Source organism: Zingiber officinale, chromosome 2A (assembly GCF_018446385.1).
Source record: "Zingiber officinale cultivar Zhangliang chromosome 2A, Zo_v1.1, whole genome shotgun sequence".
Lineage (NCBI taxonomy): Eukaryota > Viridiplantae > Streptophyta > Magnoliopsida > Zingiberales > Zingiberaceae > Zingiber > Zingiber officinale.
The window spans coordinates 137,427,979-137,452,206 of NC_055988.1; the positions used below are offsets into that span (position 1 = coordinate 137,427,979).

The 24,228-nt window shown below is 36.2% G+C and overlaps 1 protein-coding gene across 10 annotated transcripts in view; it reads left to right on the forward strand.

Annotated features, from left to right (window-relative positions):
- The first annotated feature begins 10,327 nt into the window (after positions 1–10,327).
- LOC122042416 overlaps positions 10,328–24,228 on the forward strand; it is a 64,551-nt gene continuing 50,650 nt past the window's right edge. For 8 of the 10 annotated variants that reach the window (XR_006129213.1, XR_006129214.1, XR_006129215.1 and 5 more), the window contains exons 1-5: positions 10,328–10,666; positions 12,021–12,180; positions 16,387–16,479; positions 16,826–16,925; positions 17,055–17,217. Coding sequence is in view for 5 of the 10 variants with exons in the window: in XM_042602529.1 (XP_042458463.1) it covers positions 10,575–10,666; positions 12,021–12,180; positions 16,387–16,479; positions 16,826–16,925; positions 17,055–17,217 (608 nt within the window). In the remaining 5 variants the exon portion in view is untranslated. Of the gene's footprint in view, positions 10,667–11,344; positions 11,424–12,020; positions 12,181–16,386; positions 16,480–16,825; positions 16,926–17,054; positions 17,218–24,228 lie in introns of all 10 variants that reach the window. The other 2 variants (XM_042602532.1, XM_042602533.1) reach the window with 2 other exon arrangements.

The following is a 24,228-nucleotide window of genomic DNA, read 5'->3' on the forward strand; positions in this document are numbered from 1 at the left end:
CTTTTACGTGTCCTTTATTATAGTTGTAGCATCTTATTCTCCTTTTTCCTTAAAGAAGTTTATTAGCCTGTGACTTGTTAAAACAATTAGGTTTGAAGAATTTTGAATTTTTTTTATCGTGTATGCTCTTTCATCTTTATCGAGGGATGTGTCAGAATCCAGTTCGTCCTTCTTGACTTGCAAAGCTTGGTTTTAACTTGGATCCTTTCCTTGTCCTACACATTGAGACTCGTGTAATTCAAAAGTCAAAAATAGACTTTCTAGAGTACTTACCTCGAGGTCCTTTGATATATAGTAAGAGTCTACTATAGATGCTCATTCCGATGTTCTCGGGAATGCATTTAAGGCATACCTTTGTGAGTCCCAATTAGTTACCATTTCTCCGAGGTTCGTTAATCCGGTGATTAGTTCCTTGATTCTTGTGTGTAGGTGGGATACCGTCTCTTTCTTTTCCATTTGGAGGTTGCTAAGTTGATTGCAGAGCAGGTCCCGTCTTGCGAGTTTAGCTTCCGATGTGCCTTCGTGCAGCTTCAAGAACTTCTCCCAAAATTCTTTTGTTGAGTGGTTGTTAAAAAAACCTTCCTCGACTTTTAACTTAGATTAAAAGAAAATAGAATAAATGAACAACTAAGAAAAACGAGGCAAAAAGAGTTACTTGGTTACAACCGGGAAGATTGTTAATCCAAGACAAGTAAACACATTAAAGATCTCATTCTTTGAAGGCAGAGAAGCCTCTTGCACTCATTGGAAGCTCAAAAAGTATCTAGGAAATGGATACAGTGTTGGTGCGGGAAGCATCCAACGATTGAACCTGAGTTTTGATAATGACAAAGGGTTCAAAGTTAAGGTTATTTGTGGTCTAACAAGTTTGAATGAGATTGCAGGAAAGTCCTAAGGGTTCTTAGGCAAAAGCCCTAGCTGTAGTTAGGTGGGTGGAAAACCCTAGGGGGTGGTAACCCTAGGTCCTAGGGGGGTGGTAACCCTAGGTCCTAGGGGGTGGTAACCCTAGGCGGAAAGTCTTGGCGGGTCGAACGCTTCGGGCAAACATCCTAGAGTCGGGGACTCTAGGTTGAAATTCTGGTGTCGTGAACTGGGTGGAAGTTTGGACAGGTCATGGAACAGACGTCCAGCATGAAGACCGGAAGCTTCGGACGCTGAATAAAAGTCCAATCGGTCTGGAGGATCGATCTAGCAGCAGGTAAACTCTCCTGAGAGGAGTAGGTGAGGACGCGTTCCCCGGCGAGGGAACAGTAGGCGTCGGTTCGACCTAGGATTTCTGGAGGAAATCCGAAATCAGAACCGGACAGTCCGATGACTGTCAAGTACTTATATTTATCTTATATTATTGTGCTAACTTGGTTTTGCAGGGTATACTTTGTTTGTGGACTAATATGCCTTGCATGAATGAAGTTGCCCAAAGGAAGCCTCGGATGAACAGTATCCGAGGCGCCCTCTATGGAGCTTGGAGGCGCCTCGGGTGCCCTGGATGAAAGCCTCGCATCAAGGAGTGAAGGCGCCTTCCAAGAGATGGGAGGCGCCTCAAACGCTAGATGGAATGCACCCTCCATGGAGCTTGGAGGCGCCTTTGAGTGGATAAGCAGCGAACTCCATGGAGCTTATCAATGCGGCTGACTCAGGATTGGAGGCGCCTCCTATGGAGGTAGGAGGCTCTCTCAACAGCTTATATAAGGCTGGTCCGAGCAGATGCCAAAATATAACTCATACTCGCAATACTTCTTCTGTGTGTTGATAATAAAACGATCTGAAGAAGCTGTAGCACTGCTCTGACAACATGAAGTCTGGATTTTCTCATTCTTAGTTGTTGGTATATTTTTTCTACACTTAAATTATATACTTGTAATTAATCTTGTAAAGATTCTCGAGCTTATAATGATTGTCCACCAAAAGCGATCAACGATTGCGGGCATTGGAGTAGGAGTCGACACAGGCTTCGAACCAAGTAACTAAAAGTGTTAGCATTGCTTCTATGTCTTTACTTTTCCGCTACGTATTTACTTAAAGTTTTTTGAAACGAATGAATTAGCCACGAGCGCTATTCACCTCCCCCTCTCTAGCGCTTTTCGATCCTATATACAACAGTTGTTACCTATTTTCTACATCTAAGGGTCTTTTTATAGCCCATGGAAAATCTTATCTGTGGCTTGAAGGCGCCTTCCATATGGCTAGAAGGCGCCTCAGTGAGCCGCCAAAGGATAAAATTGTATCCCTTAGCAACGACTAAAATCAGCTTAGTCGAATGAGCCTTTCATAGGGTTGGCAGGCGCCTTCGTACTGTTCATCGAAGGTGCCTTCCACAGTGAAGGTGCAGAGGCGCGCGGAGGCGCCTTTGAGGCACCTTCAACTCCCTTTGAAGGCGCCTCCAGTAGTATTTTCAGCCTTCTTTTGTTCTCATGTTGCTCCGATCGTCTGGGTGATGTCGGCCAACCAAAATAAGGCTCACCCAAACCCAAGTTTCGGCCTTCTCCTCGAGCAGACTTCCGCTTCAGATCCTTCTCGTCCACCGGTATACTCTTTCGCAGTAATTTTGTCCCTCAGATGCGCCGAGCCCGTCAGCTCTCTCCTGTGCCATCATTCTCTCTAGCCGCATCTTCCACTCGACTTCCTATACTCCTAAGCTCCTGTACACTTAGACACAAGGTTAAACACCAACATGACCTAACCTGACTTAGTTGATCACATCAAAGCTATCACGCGGTACCAATAATCTCCTCCTTTTTGATGTGATCAAACTCAAGTTAAGTTAGGGTAAACCACAAATAAAAAACAATTATAAAAATATTTTTTTAAAAAAAAATTATAAGTACAAAAATTGTAATTTGTAACTTGTTGTACTACTCTCCCCCTAGACTTAATTGCTTACTACTCCCCCTTTTATATCACATTAAAAATGGGGTACTTTTAAAAGTCTAAGAGTAAAAAGAAAATAAAAAATTTTCAACTACTAAAAAGATAAGAATTAATTAAAAAATATATTTAATTAATTTTTAACAGAAAATTAAGATATTTTTTATAACATTTAAATGCTTAACAGTTAGTCAATTAAATATTTATTTCAATAATTGACTTCCAGGCTGTGGCGAGACACTATGCCTTATTGGATATTAGAACAACAACCACTTTCTAGACAAACACCTCTTAAAGAAATTTAATATTTAATTTACTCTGAAAGTAAAAAAAAAAACATTCAATCCAAATATGATTTTGAAATCCAAAATAGATTCCTTCCAACTAGGTTAACTAGGAATCTCTTAGGTACGTATTTCTTTGAAATTTTTCTAATTTACCCCTTATGATATTTAAGGTACTAATTCAATCCACTATATTTTCTAATATGTTAAATATTTGAGCATGTGTGATTTTTCAAAGTTTCTATCTCTTTTTGTAATTTTTTATTCTCAATTTTGACTTTATCAACGCCTTTAATCGACAAGATTTAGCTAGTATTGATTTTATTTCATTAACTTCTTTTTCTAATTTACAATAATTGTTTGTTAATAATTTAATAAATTGAAATAATTTGTCAGGAGGAAGAGATCGTACTTGACTTACCTTGTCGATCCCGTCATCCGAAGCTCCCCTTGAAGTACTGCTTTCTTCTGATGTCGCTCCCCCTTCATCGATGCTTTCGGTGCTCATTTCGTACGAGCTTGCTTCATCTCCTTCTTCTTGGTGACTTGCTACTAGCGCAAGTCCGACGATGACTTCAATTTTTGATTCGGACGATGTTTCATCCAATGTCGCCTTCATATTCTTGTACTTGTTCGCTTGGGTCGGCTTCTTGTTCTTGCACTTGTCTTTGTTTTTCAATTTAGGGCAGTTATCTTTCACATATCCTTCTTCATTGCAGTGGTAGTATCTTATCCTTCTTTTTCTACCTTGTACTTGATTAAATCTTTTAGTTTTAAATGACTTTTTAAAATTTACGTACCATCAGTGTTGTTTCATTATTATCGAGAGAAGATTCTGAATCTTATTCGTCCGTCTTTTCCTTTAAGGCAATGTTATGCTCCTTCTTCGGACCTGCACATCTCGTTTCATGGACTTCAAAAGTTGAAAAAAATTCTTCTAAAGTAGTTGAATCTAGATCCTTAGATATATAATAAGCATGTACTAATGATGCCCATTCAATATTTCTAGGGAATGCATTAAGAGGTTCCTTAGCGAATCTTGGTTACTTACCTTTTCTCCGAGATTCGTGAGTCCAATGATGAGTTCCTTGATCCTTGAGTGAAGGTGTGCAACGATTTCGCCTTCTTCCAATTTGATGTTGCTGATCTGGTTTCTGAGAAGATTCCGTCTCACGAGTTTCATCTCCGAGGTTCCTTTGTGTAGTTCCAAGAATTTCTCCAAGAATTCTTTTGTAGACTCGTAGGCTCCAATCCGGTTGACTTCTTGTGGTGGTAAAATGCTTAGCAGATAGAACTCTATTTTGTCGTTTGCCACGAAATCGGCCTGCTCCTTTTTAGTCCAGTGTTATTTTTCTTTACCTTCGAGTGCTACAAAACAAAATTCCATTATTAAAAGCAAATCGAAATAAATTTTGAAAAATACCTCCATCTTCTTCTTCTAGTTGGCGAAATCCTCCTCGAACTTCGGTGGGTAGATGCTTGATCCGGTCATCTCATGTGCTTCTTATTCTTTGAAGGCGGAGAAGCCTCTTATACTCGTTGGAAGCTCAGAAAGTATATAGGAAATGAAAACAGCAGTTGTTACCTATTTACTAGGTCCAGAGGTCTTTTTATAGCCTTTGAAAAATCTTATCCGTGGCTTAAAGACTCCTTCCATACGACTGGAAGGCGCCTCCAGTGAGGTGCCAAAGGATAAAGTTTTATCTTTTAGCAATAGCTAAAATCAGCCTGGTTGAAGGCGTCTTCCATAGGGCTGGAAAGCGTCTTTGATGAACAATGCGAAGGAAGCCATGGAAGGCGCCTTCCACACTGAAGGTGAGGAGGCGCCTTGGAGGCGCCTTCAACTCCCTTTGAAGGCACCTCCAGCAGCATTTTCAGCCTTCTTTTGCTCTCCTGCTGCTTCGATCACCTAGGTGATGTCGGCTAACCGAAATATGGCTCACCTAAACCCAATTTCTGGTATTCTCCTTAAGGTGGCTTCCGCTCCGTCTTCTCGTCCCTCGGAATGTCAGCACGTCTTTCTCGTCCGCCGATGTACTCTTCTGCAGTCTTTCCTCCCTCAGACGTACCGAGCCCGTTGGTTCTCTCCCGTGCCATCATTTTCGCTAACTGCGTCTTCCGCTCGACTTCTTGTGCTCCTAAGCTCCTGCACACATAGACATAGGGTTAAACACCAACAGGACCTAACCTGACTTAGTTGATCACGTCAAAACTACCACAGGGTATCAACACAAAGTCTATTTTAAAAAATACCTCCATTCACTTTTTCCACATCATGAAATCTCCCTCGAACTTTAATGGATGAATGCTTGAATCAGCCATCGTCTTATTTCTTCAATCGACGATTAGTCCTTCTGAGGTGGTTGGACTCTTATACCAATTGTAGGTCCATGTTAGACCGGTTAGAGAGGGGTAAATAGCCCTGAAACCAGAGTTAGAATTTTCTCTTGCTTGGAACTTAGCAAGAATATAAGTTAGTTAAGGATAAACAATTAACATTATAAGAAATAACAACTTATAAAAACAGTAAGTAAAAGGATAGGATTTTTACTTGATTATAACTTAGATGGTTGTTAATCCAAGAATATTACAAAGTTCCACTAAAAAAGAACTTCCTATGTTAAAGGCGGAAAAGTCTATTACACTCTTTAATAACTCAGAAATTTACTATAAATTGAATACATAAGTTGTTATTCAAGTTGTGTTTTAATTCCTAGCACAAGGGGACTTTTTATAACCTCTTGGGATGAAGTATCTATTGATGTTCGTCACTTGGAGGTGCGTCTAAGGAGGTCCAAGGTGCCTTCTCTGGATAGAGCTTATCATCTAGCGATAAGACTTTATCCACTCTCAACGGCTATTGGAGGCGTCTCCAACCAACTTGAGGGTGCCTCCCATGATAGTGCAAGGGCACCTTCAATATGTTTGAGGGTGCCTTCTATGAAGGCGCGAGGGCATCTTCCATCTTCTTGAGGGTGCCTTCCACTAGTCAGCTTGAGCAGTTAGCATTCAAGAAAGGTTAACTCTTTTTCATTCTTCCTTTTGGGTGATGCTTTGGTCATCTAGAGTTGAGCTCACCTGAACTCAACTCTGACTTCTCTTTAAGTAGGCTTCCTCCTCAGCTTCTTATCCCTCGAACTTCGCACACACCCTTCTCATCTACAGATATACTCTTGCAATGTCCCTGGTTTTTTCCTTTATTTTTTTGTCAATTCATAAATGTAATTGCGGACGTCACTTGCTTATGCTTCCATAATGGTTTCTTTGTTCAAATAAAATTACATAGATGGTTTGAAAAATAATATAGCTAAATGCGGAAATTAATCTGGAAGGTCTTCGAGTTGTACTGCCATTGTTTCGAGCTGACTCACTGGTCAACGTCTCCTGTCTCATTTGTTCCATTGTATAAAAAAGAAAGGTTAAAGTCTATGAGTCGAGAGACTCAACATATTCAAAATCATGACATGCAACAATTATCGCCTATAATCTAATGTACTAAGGGAAACCATGTTTTAGGTAACTAGGGACCTTCCTACTAACATACCACGAGTATACGTATAGGCATCGACATAAGCATGAGGGTATAAATATAAGCATACGAATAGACATAATCATGAGCATAATCATCAGCATAACGTAAATATAAACATAAGTATACGAACAACATAATCATGAGCATGTACATCAGTATAACGTAAACATAAACATAAATATAAGTATACGAACAACATAATCATGAGCATGTACATCAGTATAACGTAAACATAAACATAAACATAAACATAAGTATACGAACAACATAATCATGAGCATGTACAGGAGCATAACATAAGCATAAACATAAACATACGAATAGACATAATCATGAGCATGTATATAAGCATAACATAATTATGAGCATGTACATAAGCATAAACATAAATCTTTTTAAGGTAAGGATTATTAAAAGTAACTAGCTATCATCATATGGTCGATTGATCAATCTCAACTGTAAAAACATGGTATCAGCGCGGCGGGACATCATCAACCACTTTCCCGTTACTGTGTCTTGGCCTATATATAGTTAGCGGGGTCTCTAGCAACCCTTTTGTCACTGGGTTGTGGCCTATGAAAATATGGTGTTGGGCTCCCTCTGGGGCCTTGACCCATAAACGAGGTCCCTTTGGGGTCTTCTCCCTCATAGCATTCCCATAAATAATTATCATATAATCATTTTATCACAGTCAACTTATCCGGTATTGGGCTTCCTATAGGACCTTGTCCCGTAAACAGGGTTCCTCTGGGGTCTTTTCCCTCACGACATCCTCATTTAATCTTTATCATTATCATTATCACTTTTTTACAATCAACCTACCTGATATTAGGCTCCCGCTGGGGCCTTGTCTTGTAAATAGAGTCCCTTTAGGGTGTTTTCCCTCACAGTATCCTTATTAAATCTTTATCATTATCATTATTACTTTAAGGTATCATAATCATATATGCGAAGAACATGAACATAAACTTGCGTACAAATTCATAACATAAGCTTAAGCATAGACTTGTATATCAACATAGCATGAGCATGCATAGTAACTTAGACATGACATAATCATAAATCTAAATGTAAGCATGCAAGTTCATATCATACCTATAGCCTACTAAACTATCATGATGTGAAGCAAAGGTAAGCATAAGCATACTAAGCAAATTCCAAAACCTAAAAGCTCTAGGAGCTAATATGATATCATTTTCTTAACATATACTTACAAATCAAAAACTGAAACTTATTTAGGGTGCCTAAACATATATGAACATGAGGAACTAAAATAAAACATAATATGAGAAAAAAACATGAAACAATGGTAGAGCAACCATGATGAACAAACCTTTAAAATAGGATTTAAAATTACTCCTATCATATCCGAAACTTGTAAGATCTATAACATAATTTGAGCATGCAAAGATCTCTAGTTTCTAATGGAAAACAAATCAAAGAACATGAAACAATTATAGGGCAACATCATGATGAATAAACTCTTAAAAATAGTGATTAAAACCAAACCTATAGAATCCGCAACTTACTAGGCCTACAAATTCATGAAAAGATCCTCAACTTCTTAGGGTAAACCGATAGCAAAACATGAGGCAAATTTTTGTACATCATCCAAATAAATAGCTCCTAAAAACAGTGGTTAACCCCCCCCCCCCCCCCGGATAAATATGAAACACCCAAGCTTTATAATTTGAATTAAGTATCAAATGATCTTATATCTTCTAAAGGAAAACAACTAGAAGCATGGAACAAATTGTAATGCAACATCCATATACATAACTCCTAAAAGTAGAATCCAAACCTACCTTTATGAATATGAAATTTACTAATTTTGTAAGTTGAATTAAGCACGGAAAAGTTTCCTATCTTTTAAGGGAAAACAACTAAAAGTATAGCCCAAATTGTAGTGAAACAACAGAATTTTAATCTACTCCTATAAATATGAAATTTTCAAGTTTTACAATTCGAGTTGAGTATCATACGATTTTCTATCTTCTAAAGAAACCCACTAGAAGCATAGAACAAACATGAGGTGCAACATCAAATTATATAACTTCTAAAATAGAATTTTAGAACTACCCTTATAGATCTGAAACCTACAAGTTCAAAATATAATGGGAACATAAATAGTTCTCTAACTTCCATGTAGAGGTGAGGAAGGAACTTAAATCATGGTATCATTTTCTTAAAAACACAAAAGAACATAAGGTTCTATAAACATCTGAAACTTACAAGTCCTAAAATCCATTAGAAGCATAAACAATTTTCTAATTTCCAAATAGAGATGAAGAAGGAACCTAAATCATGACATCAACTTCTTAAAATTGAAAAGAACCTAGGAAACTATAAAATCTGAAATCCTCCATTTAAACAAACCTTTAAGAGCTTTAAGGAAAGAACTTAAACTTAATGATCACAACTCAATCTATGGTACCCGAAATTCACAAGACATATAAGTTAATCTAAAGCATTACAAGTTAAGGAACATGCCTTTAAATCTTAGCTATCAACCCCTCCTTTAGTTATCTTCTCTTGGAGCTTTAAAACCGATGGAATTGGATGAGTTGAGGGCTTAGGGCCGGCAGAAACAAGAAAACAAGGTGGAGTTAGTCATATAATTCCATATATATTTTACTTAGTCATATATTAATCTTATATTTTCCTTATTTAATTCTATTTATGTTTTGAAATTTATATTATATATTTTATATTATGTAATATATTATTTATATTTTATTTTTATATTAATTAGATGAATAATCTCTAAAAATTTATAAATACTAAGTCCTTTAATTCATATATATTAAGTTTTATACATTTATAACTCACATATTATAATTTCTTAATTATCATACACACGTGATATTAAATTTATACTTATAACTTTTATATATATATATATATAATATTAATTATATTTCATATTCATATTGATTAGATGGATAATTTATACACATAAATTATATAAACACTAAGTTTTTATATATTTGTATCTTACTATTTTCTTAATATAATTATTAATCCAAATTTACTAATTGTAGGCTAACTTAATTAACTAGGTCTATTTATGTAAATAAATTCTTAATAAAATCAAATGAACAATTATAATTAATCCAATAAATATTCTTAATTAAATTATAATTAATCTAATAAATCCTCTTAATTAAATAAATTCAGATTCTAATTAAATTATAATTTAATCTAATAACTCTCCTTAATTAAATAAATAGTTTCGAACACTACAACTCTTCCATAACACCTTATTTTTCGGATGCACCGAGCTCTTGACTCTCTTTTCTTGTCATCCTTCTCGTTAATCATGTTTTTCACTAGACTTCCTGTGTTCTACATACTTAGACATAAAATATCAAACATAATAAAATTTAATTACTTGACTTAATTGATCATGTTAAAATTAATTCAAGATACTTATATATTGTATTAATAATGTCTTTATTGTTTTTATGTTTAAAAATAAAATATTTGATGAGCATTGTTTTTTTTGTAAGAATGTATTTAGATAATTTATATCCTTTGATTTTTGTTGGTATGTGAATGGATAGACATAAATTAACCTATTTGTCAACCTAATTCATTTTAAAAATATATTTTTTATATAACTTAATTCTTTAGGTACCTTATCCAAAGGCAGTCCCTTTCTTCGTCTATTCCTCCGCCACGCGCCACCGCACGCGGTCTGTTCCTCCCTCGCTCGCCCCTCTTCATCCGTGGGCCTAAGCCGAACACACCCTTGACATCGATTTACGTGGCTCAACCCTAGAAGCTGCCCGTCGCAGCGGCAGCTGAGCTTCTGCGCGTCCCCTCCCATCGTTGGAACCATTTTAGGGTTCCATCTAGAGGCTCGGCGCGTGTTCACCGAAGACGGTGGTGGGATGGCGGAAGGTTTTGGGGTTTCAGCCGACGGGCGGGATGCCTCGCCCAAATCCGATGTTGCGGTTTTCAGAGACTCTCTTCGAGCTCTTGAGTAAGATGTCGCCCTCCTTATGTTTATTTTTGTTCATGTTGAACTGTGAGTGTCTGGAATCGTTTTGGGGTTGGGAACAGAAAATTAATGATTTATTTGGTGAAAGAACGTCAAGAATTGTGGTCGAAATTTCATTTTCATGATGGAAAAATTTGTTTTTCCCCCTTTTGTGTTAGGGTTCTTATGAACCCTTTCATTACCTATTTGGTGTCTCCCTACCGTAATAATCTAAGTTTTCCCCTAAAATAACCTTCGAGAAGTTCAAATCCATTTGTTCTGATAAATATACAATGATTTATTTGGCGTCAAGAATTGTGATCGAAATTTCATTTTTATGATGGAAAAATTCGTTTTTTGTGTGTTAGGGTTCTTATGAACTCTTTCATAACCTATTTGGTGTATCCCTACTCTAATAATCCAAGTTTTTCCCTAAAATAACCTGCGAGAAATTCAAATCCATTTGTTCTGATAAATATACAGATGCGACTTCCAATTGATTGTGCCTTGTTGCTGATCACGGGAGAATATTGAATATGTCGACTTAAGAATTTTACGTATTAAACAATTTTTCTATAATTTACATGTCTGTTTTTTTTTCTATATAATCACAGAGTAATTATGAACAATTTTATATTTTTGTAGTAAAAATAAATTATTTGAGTTGAACTTTGTGGCAAGGTCTTGGAAGCAGCTTACATGGAAAGTCCTGCTGAATTGGTTCTCCTAGTTCCAGTCTTTATGGGAATCTTATACATAGGTATAATAACAAGAATATAAAACCGTGACTTCCAACTAATTGGAGTCCACACCTATCTTTTATAAATCTCTGGCTATTGCTATTTATATATTTTAAATTAACAGCTCAAGTGATAGTATGCTGATGGAACCTTAGTTAAACCAAATCTTGTTCCATGTATGTTTTATGGGGTTGCCATAATTAAATCAAATCACACTTGACCATGCCTTAATGTTTTATATTTTATTGGTTGAAGCCATAAAACTTGCTGCCTCTTATACATTTCTGATCGACCCTGCCACTGGTTTCAAGGCTATACTGGTTGCAAGAAGACTTTCCTACTTTCCATGGTGTTTGCCAACCAATTAATTGATTGCATGGTATTGAAGTTGGTGTAAGTTGAGAAAACCACTGTGGTTTGTTTAGCATGCCAAGTTATGCTACTGGATTTGCAAGCCAATGAATGTGTTGCCACTGCAACTAGAGGGTTTTTACAGCCACCTTAATATAGTTTCTATGATTTCATTGTTAAGTTTTGAAGGAATAACAATTTACTATTTGAAATCTCATTTCATTTTTTTGTGTTATAGTTACTAACAACTTAGTTGAATATGGCAGGTTGTTGAAGGATCTAGGTTCCAAGGTGTCGGAAAAGTTAATTGCTCTGATGCCAAATTTGTTGACAACTTTGAGACACCAAGACTTGTTTGTTGTTAAACAGTCAATTTCTTGTGGGACGGCTTTATTTGGTGCTGTTTTAGAAGAAATTGCACTCCAGGTGCTGTTTGTAGAACACACACTAGCAGATTCTTATGAGATTGTTCATGTAAAATTTGAACCATCTTTATTGTTATAGTAATAACACTTGATTATTAAATGTTTAACAGGCTTGCTCTAATTTAATACTTCCTTCCAATATGCGTTTGCTACAACATTTGTGATGAGATTGTTTGCCTTGGAATTTGACTCAAGAGAGATTGGTTAACAATCAAGTTGTGTTAAATTTAAAGATATGTTGTCCTATTTCAAACAAGGTTTTAAAAGTTAGTTGGCCGGTTGCATAGCGCAGCTTAGATGATCATCATTAAATTATTATTTTATATTTATTTTTAATAAATTGTATTAATCAATTCAATCAAGTTTACAATGAAAAGTAAACACCTGAGCAGTTGGTAATTGAACACATGAGAAGACCCATTATATTTCACATATTAATGAAAAAACACGTAATAACAAGGAAACAAATATAACAAGTGTACACATAAAATTTACAAATTCATATTAACATGATGTAAGAAACAAATAACAATATAACAAAATAATCAAGCAAGCTAAACTAATATCAGGCTATAATATCAAAATATAACAAGTGTCATGCTATGAATGTTTATAACAACTAATCCTTTATAGGAGGAGAAAATCTATAAAGAAGTAAAATAAATATTTTTTTGAATGAAATTACTTGGACTGCCTGGACTGATTTCTTCAACAGTTGCTTAAAGGAGACTGCTTATTCAGTAAGCAACTGGTCTCCTTCCATTTTCTAGCTAATCAGCCGAATAGACTGCTATTTGGAACCATGATATCAATATTATTATTAATATTTTTGCTAGTTGATGTGTTTTTCCATATTCATTCTACACCAAAGTATTTGAAAGGGAGCTTTGGCGCAATAGTAAAATTGCTGTTGTGTGACCTGGAGGTCATGAGTTCAAGTCGCCGAAACAACCTCTTGCAATGCAGGGTAAGGTTGCATACAATAGATTCTTCCTCGGGGCCCTCATTTGTGAGAGCTTTGTGCATCAGGCTGCCCCATTCTACACCAAATTATTTGAACACTATAAAAGCTGATGTTTATCATGTCAATCTTTTCCCTTTTCATTCTTTCATGATGGCTAATTGTAAGTCATCATAAAGGGAACAATTGAAAATTGTGCATCTGCAAATGATCCTGTATGCAATTTCTTATCTGACAATTACAATCATGTAATATTGATTGTCTTTCATACTTCCAGTCATTTAGATTGGGAACTGACAGATACACCTACAAAGTCAAATATAAAAAGAACCTGTGCCTCCATCAACTTGAGTACGTTGCTTAACATGTCAGTTAAAACTTCATAATGTCATTGATTTTGTCGTGTAACATGTTATAATAAAAAACTGTCCCAATACTACTCAATGTGAGCTTCACCATAATACACTTAAATTCATAAGAATAACAGAAAGAGGGACGGTGGTTGATTTTAACTCTACCATGTCTGCACTTCAAATCAGTGGCGTTGCAGTGCATCCAAATCTTGTTGCATTTGATGTAGTGTTTTGCATTTTTCTGAATTTTTGAAAGATGAACTGCAGCAATTCAATCTCTCAAAATAAAATATATGTCTTCAGGCAATTTGCAATTCAGATTCAAGAGAAATTTGAGGTCCTCTAGATTTGTTGACTGAACAACAAAAAAACATTGTTGTTGTATTTTCCTTGATTAGTTTTTTCTGTTGATCTATGTTTTTTTTGGGTTTTATCACTTGAACTGCTTATGCTTTACTTTTGTTACTGAATGTTGTCAAAAAATTGAATAGAAAAATTGAAGTTTTATTCTCATAATTTGCCAAGAACATACCAGGTTCCGGATCTTAGTGCAGACTCTATGATTTGGGGCTGTCTTTTCTTAGAACGATAAAAGAACTTTCTGCTCTTATTATAACATATACTGCATTCTCAAACTATTTTCTGTTTCTTCAATCATAAGAAACTGTTTTTGATGATTTGTGATTAGCTTCTAGGTCGGAAACAACCTCTTGCAAAGCAAGGTAAGACTGCGTACAATAGACCCCTCTCTGGGAGCTCGCATTAGCGGGAGTTTTGTGCACCGGACTGTTTTTTTTTTTTTTTGTTATTAGCTTCTAGGATCCTTCTCTATTGTTGAATTTCTTCATAGAATTCTACTAGATTATTATCTTTTGAAAGTGTTGATTTACAACCTCCTACTATGAGATATAGCCTGTCAGGTGTGACTTTTGTTTTTAAATTGAATGTGATTATGTGTTGGAAAAAAAACTTATTAAGCATAGCCACTAGCTTTGGTGCCAATTTTTGTTCTTATTCTCATTATTATACTAAAGGGTTTTTTGCATAACAAATTTAACATGGTAGTAGATCAAGTGTTCTTATTTTATTATCTAGAATATATATAATGTGAGTGTGCAGATTTGATTCTTTTCTTAATTGCTGGAGCTTCTGGGCTAAGTGTCAGGCTATCAATTAACATAATTAGATGAATTACCATAGAAGGATACTCAAATTAATAATCATATGTTTCATCGCTGTCTTACTTTTGTCTAGATTTGGAGCTTAAACAGAAAGTGATTTGTTTGTCTAGTTTCATATGATAATTGTCACTGTTTTTGGACATGGAAGTTTCAGCATTGCTGAACCAGCAGTAGGTTAGTTTTTGAAAAACATTGTTGTTACTGAACAGTTTGCGACAACACAGTTATTTTCCATGGGCCGTTTTATTGTGTCATCAATAATCTAGTGTTGTAATTCCTTCGTTAACCAATGTTGGACTTTTTTACTTAAACCAATTCTGGAATATATATACTTATTCTTAAGATAAAACAATAATTACAGGATAAAATATCATGGTTCTAAATTAATTACAAGATAAAAATTATGATGGTTTTAAGAAGCCGTTATTTGAACTGCATAAGTAGCCATGTAAGCGGATTTTGAAGGGGACAACATAACGAGTTAGTGGCTGCATATGGCCTATGCAATCTACATATTAAAAATCTTACTCTCTTCATTTATTCTAATATTGAGTTAATATCCTAAGCTACCTTATTTAGTAGTTTGTTAACTTGTAATTGTTAATGTAAAAAGTTGTTTTTGTAAGAGATAAATATTTTAAATATCAATTCAAATATTTTTTAATATTTTAGTATTGACTGCATTTACCTCTATATAGCATACGCTTATGCAATAAACATTCTTCCCTAGTACGTGTATCTTTTGATATTTATTGAATTTTTTATGTGTCTTCTGTGCTTTTGGTTGCAATTGTTGGAATCTAATTAATGCTGCATTGAATGAAATTGAACTCTGGTTGGTTTTAATAAAATTCTAGTGTTTCCAGCTTCTTAAATCATTTTCTAGTACAAAGTTGTATAGGTTTGTATCCTACTCAGTATGGGGTAAGATACATGGTTGTTTAAGTTAATAAAAAGTAATTAGCAAGTGTGGTTTACATCTACTCACTAGCATCTGATTGGTCTATGGAATTTGGTTATTGGCCCATGACAGATGTTGCTCTAGCATAGAAACGAATGGCTACTACCTATCTTGTAGCAAAATTATGTGAATCCTTGCTATCAGGAACAAATGACCAGATGCATTCAGTTGCATAAAGTTAATGCTTTTTACAAAACACAACAACAATAAGCTGTGCATCTTAACTATTTGTGTTGCTGTTGAAGTCTATGTAAGAGTTGCTGGTGATGCCTAGTAATATCCTGGCTTTAGAACAATTACAGCGAAGAAACATGCTAATGTCCATGAGATTGTTGGCTTAGTTTTATGTTTAGAAGCTAAAGGGACCTTCACTTTTTTCATCAACGTTGAAGGTTGACATTAATAGTGTTGGATACTTAAATGGGAATATGTTGCTAGAAAATGTATCTATACTCCTGTTAACTTCTGATTCTTTTGCACTTATGGAATGATACTGCTTAGGATGTCAATTTTAACATAAGGCTGGAATAATACTTCCACGACATTTGATTATGCAATAGTAAAAGTGTTTGTGTTTCATTTTTTATGTTTTTGTGTATTTGAGAATATCATTTACCATTATTATGAAGGCTTTTGCCAGTTTTCATCTTCTGTTCTCTGCTCGATTGCAATGTATGATAAATTTCTTAGTTTCTTGTCTTCTTTTTGTTATTCATACTTTTGCCATTAATACCGTTTCACTATTTTGCAGTTACATGGTTCTGGTAAAATTGAGCAATGGCTTGAAGAGTTGTGGTCTTGGATGGTTAAATTTATGGAGTCAGTCTCTGCAATTTTGATGGAGGTATCCTTATATTTTTTAACTCCCCTAAGCTATTCTTGTGAATTATCATAGTCCATGTTCCCTCCTAATAATTGACAGTTTTTTTTTTAAAAAAGCAGATTTAGATGCACTTGTTTTCTAGCATCTGGATTTTTAAGATCTTGTGGGTTTTCATCAAACTTAATTCATTCTACTTCAATAAAGAATCTGTGTTACATTGCCTAATGTGCCAATAAATTTAACACTTGGAATTAATTCTCTTGCAATCTTCCTTTTTTTCTTTCTTCCCATCTTCTCTCCTCTCGGTGTGGTAGTACCCACTGGAATTTCTTTTGATTGGAGCTTCTTGGTCATATTTTTCTTGTAGCCTGGGTCTAATGGAATCAAGGTGCCTGCTCTAAAATTTATAGAAACTTGTATTTTGTATTTTACACCTGCTGAGGATAGGGGAGTATTTTCTACTCAAGGTACAATTCTAACTCATCACAACCTTCATGTACAATCCATTTCCAACTTTTCTGAGTTCTCTACTTCCTTGAAAAGTCATGAGGGAATTTGGAACTGATGTAGGGATATTCTTCCAATTTGTTTCTCAGGGAAATTCATGAGATTTAATGTTTCACATTTGCCAATCAATAATTCAATTCTCAATCCAGCTGCTCTGGAAATTGAAGCAGATAGAGCTCTCAATTTTCTTCTTGATGTTTTGCAGTCTGCCACTACCTTCCGTGGTTCTTTTGTCATTGCTGTCATCAACACGTAAGAGTTATATCACTATTGTATCTACCCTATCGTATTGTTAGACTGATTCTGCTGTCATGAATGATATTTTCCACTCTTGCAAAAACATTATATTTCATTTTGTTCTTGGCATTTGTATACCAGCATGAAAAGACATACTCATGATTGCTGACCGTAACTGTTTGTTGCTCATCTGAATTTCAAATTCAATTATTCTTTGTTTTTTGATGTGAATGCATGTATGCTAGAACGATGATGAAATTTTGATTGATTGCTTGGTCAGTAGATAGAAAATGAATGATATTATGGACTGCTGTGATGGATAAATGCGGGTTTGAACTAATGCTGAAAGATTCAGACGAAGTGTATTCCTTGTGGAAGATATTGTTCAGTAATGCTGTAACATGAGAAATCTGGTTTGACTTTCTGCGTTGAAAAAAGTTTGCATTTAGTTAAAGATAGCAGATCATGCATTTCATTAATAATATATAAACCATGTTACTCTGAATGTCCTTTGAATTGGATTTACATTCACTATTATATCCTTCTACCTGATTTATCAAATCTTGTTAAGCTACAAGCATCAGTTGGTTGTATGAACCATAAGTCATTGATCGATGAACTTTTAGCATGCCATACAATGCCTAGGTATGGCAGTGGTGCATGTATCCACCACTGAGTTTTATCAAGTTGTCATTGGTTGGTAGTCTCGAATGAACCAAATCATCCATTTTTAATCTTTATAATTCAGTGAGCAGGGAGATATATGTGGTATACAGGTATGAGATCAAATCCAAAATCAAGAACTGTTTTCATTCATTGTCTTGTGGCATGTGAATAGACACATGGAATAGTCTATTTTTTGCATATACAATCAGATTGAAGTTGGTTCAACCTACTTTTCTCTGTTTTCTAGTGTAACTTTTTTTCATTCGATTATCAGATCTATCATTTGAAGAATCTTAAAATGGATCATGTGAGATAACTAATCTATTCTACCTATAATCTGTAATCTGTATGCAAATAGCTTTTCCCTAATATTTCTTAGCTTGGATATTTCTTCAGGCTTATTGAATTGGAATTCCAATCTTGATATATTTTCCTGCTTTTAATAAACTTATTATCTATATTCCGGCCTCTCTGTAAATACAGGTTCGTTTTCTTTGGAAAACATGAAACAAGAAGCAACAATGTAATGTTGGAAGGGAGATCCAACCTATACTTCAATTTCTCAACAACTGCTTGTTTCAATCTTATATGCTAAGCTATGACTCTGCTTGTTAGGTGTTTGGCATCATTTTTACTAGTTTTTTCATTCTCAGAAATCACAATTTTTAAGTCTATTTTTTTGTTTCCAATGAAAAGTTGACTTGCAAATTTGGTCATAGTTTTTCCATGATTTTGGATTTATTTCCATTAAAAATCTCAGCAATCTCTTCCGATTTTACTTATTGACCCTTTTGTGTTCAAAATATGAGATGCCATCTTTACTTTCTTTATGGGAAAGTTTGACCATGTGCTATTCTAGTTGTCCTGAGAATACCTCCAGTCATCTTGTTGACACCTTCACTGGTTTCCATGAAATGATAATTAATGAAACTTTGGACATCCTCTTTGAATAGTTGATATGATTGTTGTAGTTACAGCAAACTTGCAGTAGTTTAGGAGGAATTTTTAATAGCAGTCATGATTTATGAGAAGATAAACTTAGAAGAATTACTGGATTTTTGTTGACCCAAACCAGCAAAACAGAATTTGACGCTGTGGTTCAATAAGTATTAATTACTAAGAACTGAGTCTTTTATTTTAAGGTTGTGGCATATGATTTCTGTTGGACCCAGTGGTAGTTTTGATGTGATCAACCAAGTTGGTTAGGTCCTGCTTTGTGTTTGATCCCTGTGTCTGAGTGTGCAGGAGCTTAGGAGCGCAGGAAGTCGAGCGGAAGACGCAGCTAGCGAGAAGGACGACACGGGAAGGGAGCCGACGGGCTCGGTGCGTCCGAAGGACGAGAGAGCTGCGGAAGAGTACTCCGGTGGAGCGAGAAAAACGTGCGCGGCGTTCGAGGGACGAGAAGCCTGCTCGAGGAGAAGGCCGGGAATTGGGTTCAGGTGAGCCCTATTTCGGTTGGCCGCAATCACCCAAAAGAACGGAGCTTCGGAAGCCAAAGCGAAGAAGAAAAGGAGTAAAAGAGGCTGAAATTACTGTAGCAGAAATTACTATAGCAGGAACCTTGAAGGCGCCTTAAACATATTGAAGGCGCCTTAAACATATTGAAGACGCCTTAAACATATTCAAGGCGCCTTCAACATTGAAGGCGCCTTGAAAGGCTTGTTTAAGGCGCCTTGAGCTAGGTCAGTTTGACCGTTTGCGTTGCGGATAAAGTTTTATCCGCTGACCGAGCTGGAGGCGCCTTGAACCTTGTTGGAGGCGCCTTGGACTCTCGGGATAAGACCTATATAAAGGCCTCTGGAGTTAGGAAAGTCACAACAACTCAACCAATCATTGTGTAGCCATTCCTAACAATAGTTCTAAATTTCCAAAGTATAAAAGGTTTCTCCGCCTTCAGAGAAGGAGAATTTTTCTACTGAGCTCTTTATCGCCCTGGATTAACAACCGTCTTGGTTGTAACCAGGTTAACTCCCGGTATTCTCTGTCTTTCTGTATTTAGTTTTTATTGCTTTACTATTTTATTACTATTGCACTAATTGAGTTGAAAGTTCGAGGAGGGTATATTTTATTTTTTACAGCAATTCACCCCCCTCTTGCCGACCTCCATTGCACCTACAATTGGTATCAGAGCCTGATCGCCTCATAAGGACTAACCGCCAACTGAAGCACTACGATCAAGACGATGGCCGGAGCGAACATCCATCCCCCGAAGTTCGACGGAGACTTCGCCACATGAAAGCGCAAAATGGAGGTATTTTTTAAAACCGAATTTGATATTCTTTTAATAATGAAATATGGCTATGCAGTTCCGAAAGATAAGGAGGAAAATACCTGGACGAAAAATGAGCAAGCAGATTTCGTCGCCAACGGAAAGACTGAGTTCCACCTACTCAGCGTTCTGCCGCCTCAGGAGGTAAATCGGATCGGAAGCTACGGCTCCGCGAAAGATCTCTGGGAAAAATCCCTGGAGCTTCACGAAGGTACCTCCGAAGCGAAGCTAGCGAGGCGCGACATCCTCCGGAACCAGTTGGCGAACCTCCGGATGAACCAAGGCGAGAAGGTAGCGCAACTCCAAGCAAGGATCAAAGAGCTGATCATGCAACTAACCAATCTTGGAGAAGAGGTAACAAACCGGGACTCTATCCGGTACGCGCTCAACGCCTTCCCGAGAACTCCCGATTGGGCTTCCTTAGTAGATGCGTACTACATCTCTAAGGATCTCGAGGTAAGTACTTTAGAACAATTGTTTTCGATTTTTGAACTTCACGAATCTCGAGTTGCAGAGTCCACTGGAGTAGAGAAAATCAGTCAGAACATTGCCCTAAAGGCAAAAGTAAACGGTTCTGACTCCGAAGCCTCGGTCGACGAATCCGAAGCGACACTACTGGTAAGACGTTTCAATAAGTTTTTTAGTACTAATAAATTTAAATCGCAGAGGCATCATCGAAAAAAGAGGACGGTTCGCTGCTACAACTGCAACGAAGAGTGGCACATCAAAGATGACTGCCCAAAGCTAAAGAGAAAGGAGAAAGAAAGGGAAAAGTCAAAATACAAGAAACCAGAATCCTCCAAGCACAAGAACCTGAAGGCTACTTGGTCAGATTCGTCATCCTCTGAGTCAGACATCGAAGAATTCTCGGGGTTAGCGCTAATGGCGAACCATCAGTCGGAAGAAGACTCAAGCTCAGACATGAGCATAAATGAAGGGGGAGATTCATCAGAAGAAGAGAGTAGCAGTGAAGGGGGAGCATCACCAGATCAGGTAAGTAAGGTACGCAATCTAACCTCGACTCAATCTTTTAAATTTATTAAAGCTCTTTCTAAAGAATTAGATAAAATAGAAAAAGAAAATGATAATTTGAAATCAGAAAATGAGAATTTAAAATTGGAAATTGAAAAATTGAAATATGATGCATGCTTAAAGATAAATGTTTTTCCAAAATCAAAACTTAAAATTTATGGAAAATTAAACTGGTATATAAGGAAGTATCAGGGTCAACTTAGGAAAATTCCTAAGAATTATATTCCCCCTAAGTTTTTGACTAATCCTGTAGGAAGGAACCTTTATTGGGTTCCAAAATCTTTGCTGGTTTAAATTTCTCTTTTAGTTAAAAGCTTACAGTGAGAAAATTAAACATTGAAATTCTTTATGGAAGCTTTGTCTAAGGAAGTGGTTGTTGCTCCAATAACCAAGAAGGCCTAGTGCCTCGCCACGACCTGGAAGCTAAAATATTGAAAGAAAATGTTTAATTAACTTTCTGAAAAAGCATTAAACAAGAATTAAATAATGCTTTGAAAGTTTATCAAACATTTTTTTTTAAAAAAAATATAAACAAAAAATTTTTTTTCTTGAAAATTCTAACTTAAAATTTTTTTTTGTTAGAAATCTTTTTTCCTAAAAAAAAAAAAATTAACTTAGAAAATTAAGTTTAACTTAGATTTTTTTTCCTAAACTTCATTTGACTTAGATTTTTTTTTGGGAACAATCAAAAATTAAGTTTAACTTAGAATTTTTTTTTTTTAAATTCTAAAAATTTACTTTTGCTTAGAAAATTTTTCTGAAAATTCAATTTAACTTAGAATTTTTTTTCTAAAAATTCATTTTTTGCTCAAAATTTTTTCTACCTTAATAATTTGATTAGTATTCTCTTATTGGTACCCCATTTTTGCTGTGATCAAAGGGGAGAGAAAGGTACAAGTTTAGGGGGAGTTAGGAAAATTAAAATTTTACCTATTTTTTTTGAAAATGTGTTGCAATTTTATTTATTGCAAAAGTTATGCTTAACTGGTTAGTTTAGTAGTTTTTCTTTAAAATTACTCTTTATGTCTATTTTTTTCCCTAACTTGAACTTGGGTTGATGCACATCAAAAAGGGGGAGATTGTTGGACCCCGTGGTAGTTTTGATGTGATCAACCAAGTTGGTTAGGTCCTGCTTTGTGTTTGATCCCTGTGTTTGAGTGTGCTGGAGCTTAGGAGCGCAGGAAGTCGAGCGGAAGACGCAGCTAGCGAGAAGGACGGCACGGGAAGGGAGCCGATGGGCTCGGTACGTCCGAAGGGCGAGAGAGCTGTGGAAGAGTACTCCGGTGGAGCGAGAAGAACGTGCGCGGCATTCGAGGGACGAGAAGCCGGACGGAAGCCTGCTCGAGGAGAAGGCCGGGAATTGGGTTCGGGTGAGCCCTTTTTCGGTTGTCCGCAATCACCTAAAAGAACGGAGCTTCGGAAGCCAAAGCGAAGAAGAAAAGGAGTCAAAAGAGGCTGAAATTACTGTAGCAGGAACCTTGAAGGCGCCTTAAACATATTAAAGGCGCCTTAAACATATTGAAGGTGCCTTAAACATATTCAAGGCGCCTTCAACATTGAAGGCGCCTTGAAAGGCTTGTTTAAGGCGCCTTGAGCCAGGTCAGTTTGACCGTTTGCGCTGCGGATAAGGTTTATCCGCTGACCGAGCTGGAGGCGCCTTGGACTCTCGGGATAAGATTTCCAGGACCTATATAAAGGCCCCTGGAGGTAGGAAAGTCACAACAACTCAAGCAATCATTGTGTAACCATCCTAGCAATAGTTCTAAACTTCCAAAGTGTAAAAGACTTCTCCGCCTTCAGATAAGGAGAATTTTTCTACTGAGCTCTTCATCGTCCTGGATTAACAACCGTCTTGGTTGTAACCAGGTTAACTCCCGGTCTTCTCTGTCTTTCTGTATTTAGTTTTTATTGCTTTACTATTTTATTACTATTGCACTAATTGAGTTGAAAGTTCGAGGAGGGTATATTTTATTTTTTACAGCAATTCACCCCCCTCTTGCCGGCCTCCGCTGCACCTACAATTTCCTAGTTTTAATGTGTGATTATTGACTTTGTGCCTTCAAGCAGTAATCACTCTGTGCTGACATATGGATGGATTTAGATGCCAAACATATCACATTATCAAGTGTGCAAACATACTGTTCTAGCTTTTTGACAAGACAGCCTCATTAGGGTTGAGTCTGAATGGTATGGAAGGGATAACCCAAGCACGAGTAACGGAGACGCAGCTTTGTTTGGGTCTTTGTACAGGGCTGCCCATTTTTGCATCCTTATTCATAATTTAGTGCTCAAAAATAAATTCTCTGATCTTATACATGATACCATGAATTGTGCATTAACTCTCCATTTCTGAAGATAAGAAATGGGGTAATGAAATAATTTAGTGAAGCTAATTATACAATGGTTGATTTTGTTTTTATAACTCTATAGTTAATACTTCTCGCTAAGTTGTCAAAGAGATTAAATGTTTTAGTTTGCATTTTTATTTTTGATACTTTTTGTCATGACCTAAAGGCATCCGTCCCTATAAAAGGGTAAACCTCCCTACTCATGATAATATCCATCATTGCATCATAACACCACTAAGGATGCTCAAGGCCATACCTAATAAATGCTGAACAATTTATTAAATATATAAAAATAAAAAGGGCAGCTCGGTGCACAAAGTTCTAACCAATGCAGGTCTCGAAAAAGAGTTTATTATATGGAGTTTTACCCTGCATTGCAAGAGACTGTTTCCGCATTAAATAATATAAAAATATGGTGACATAATGTTTGACTCATGATTACAACCCCATGTTGACTTACTTAATTGGACTCATGTTGACAATGAGATAATACACAAAAATCAAAAATCAAAATGCAAAATAGCAATAATCCATTCAATAAGGGAAAATAAAAATGAATGAGATCTAATAGAACCGTCTCCAATATTGTCATTGAGTATCTCTCATTAAATAATCCAATAATATTATCCAAACATCAAAGATCACCTCAAGTTTGCAAATCTGGATATAATAAAAAGAGGGAGTGAGCACATAATTGCAAACCGTGGCAAG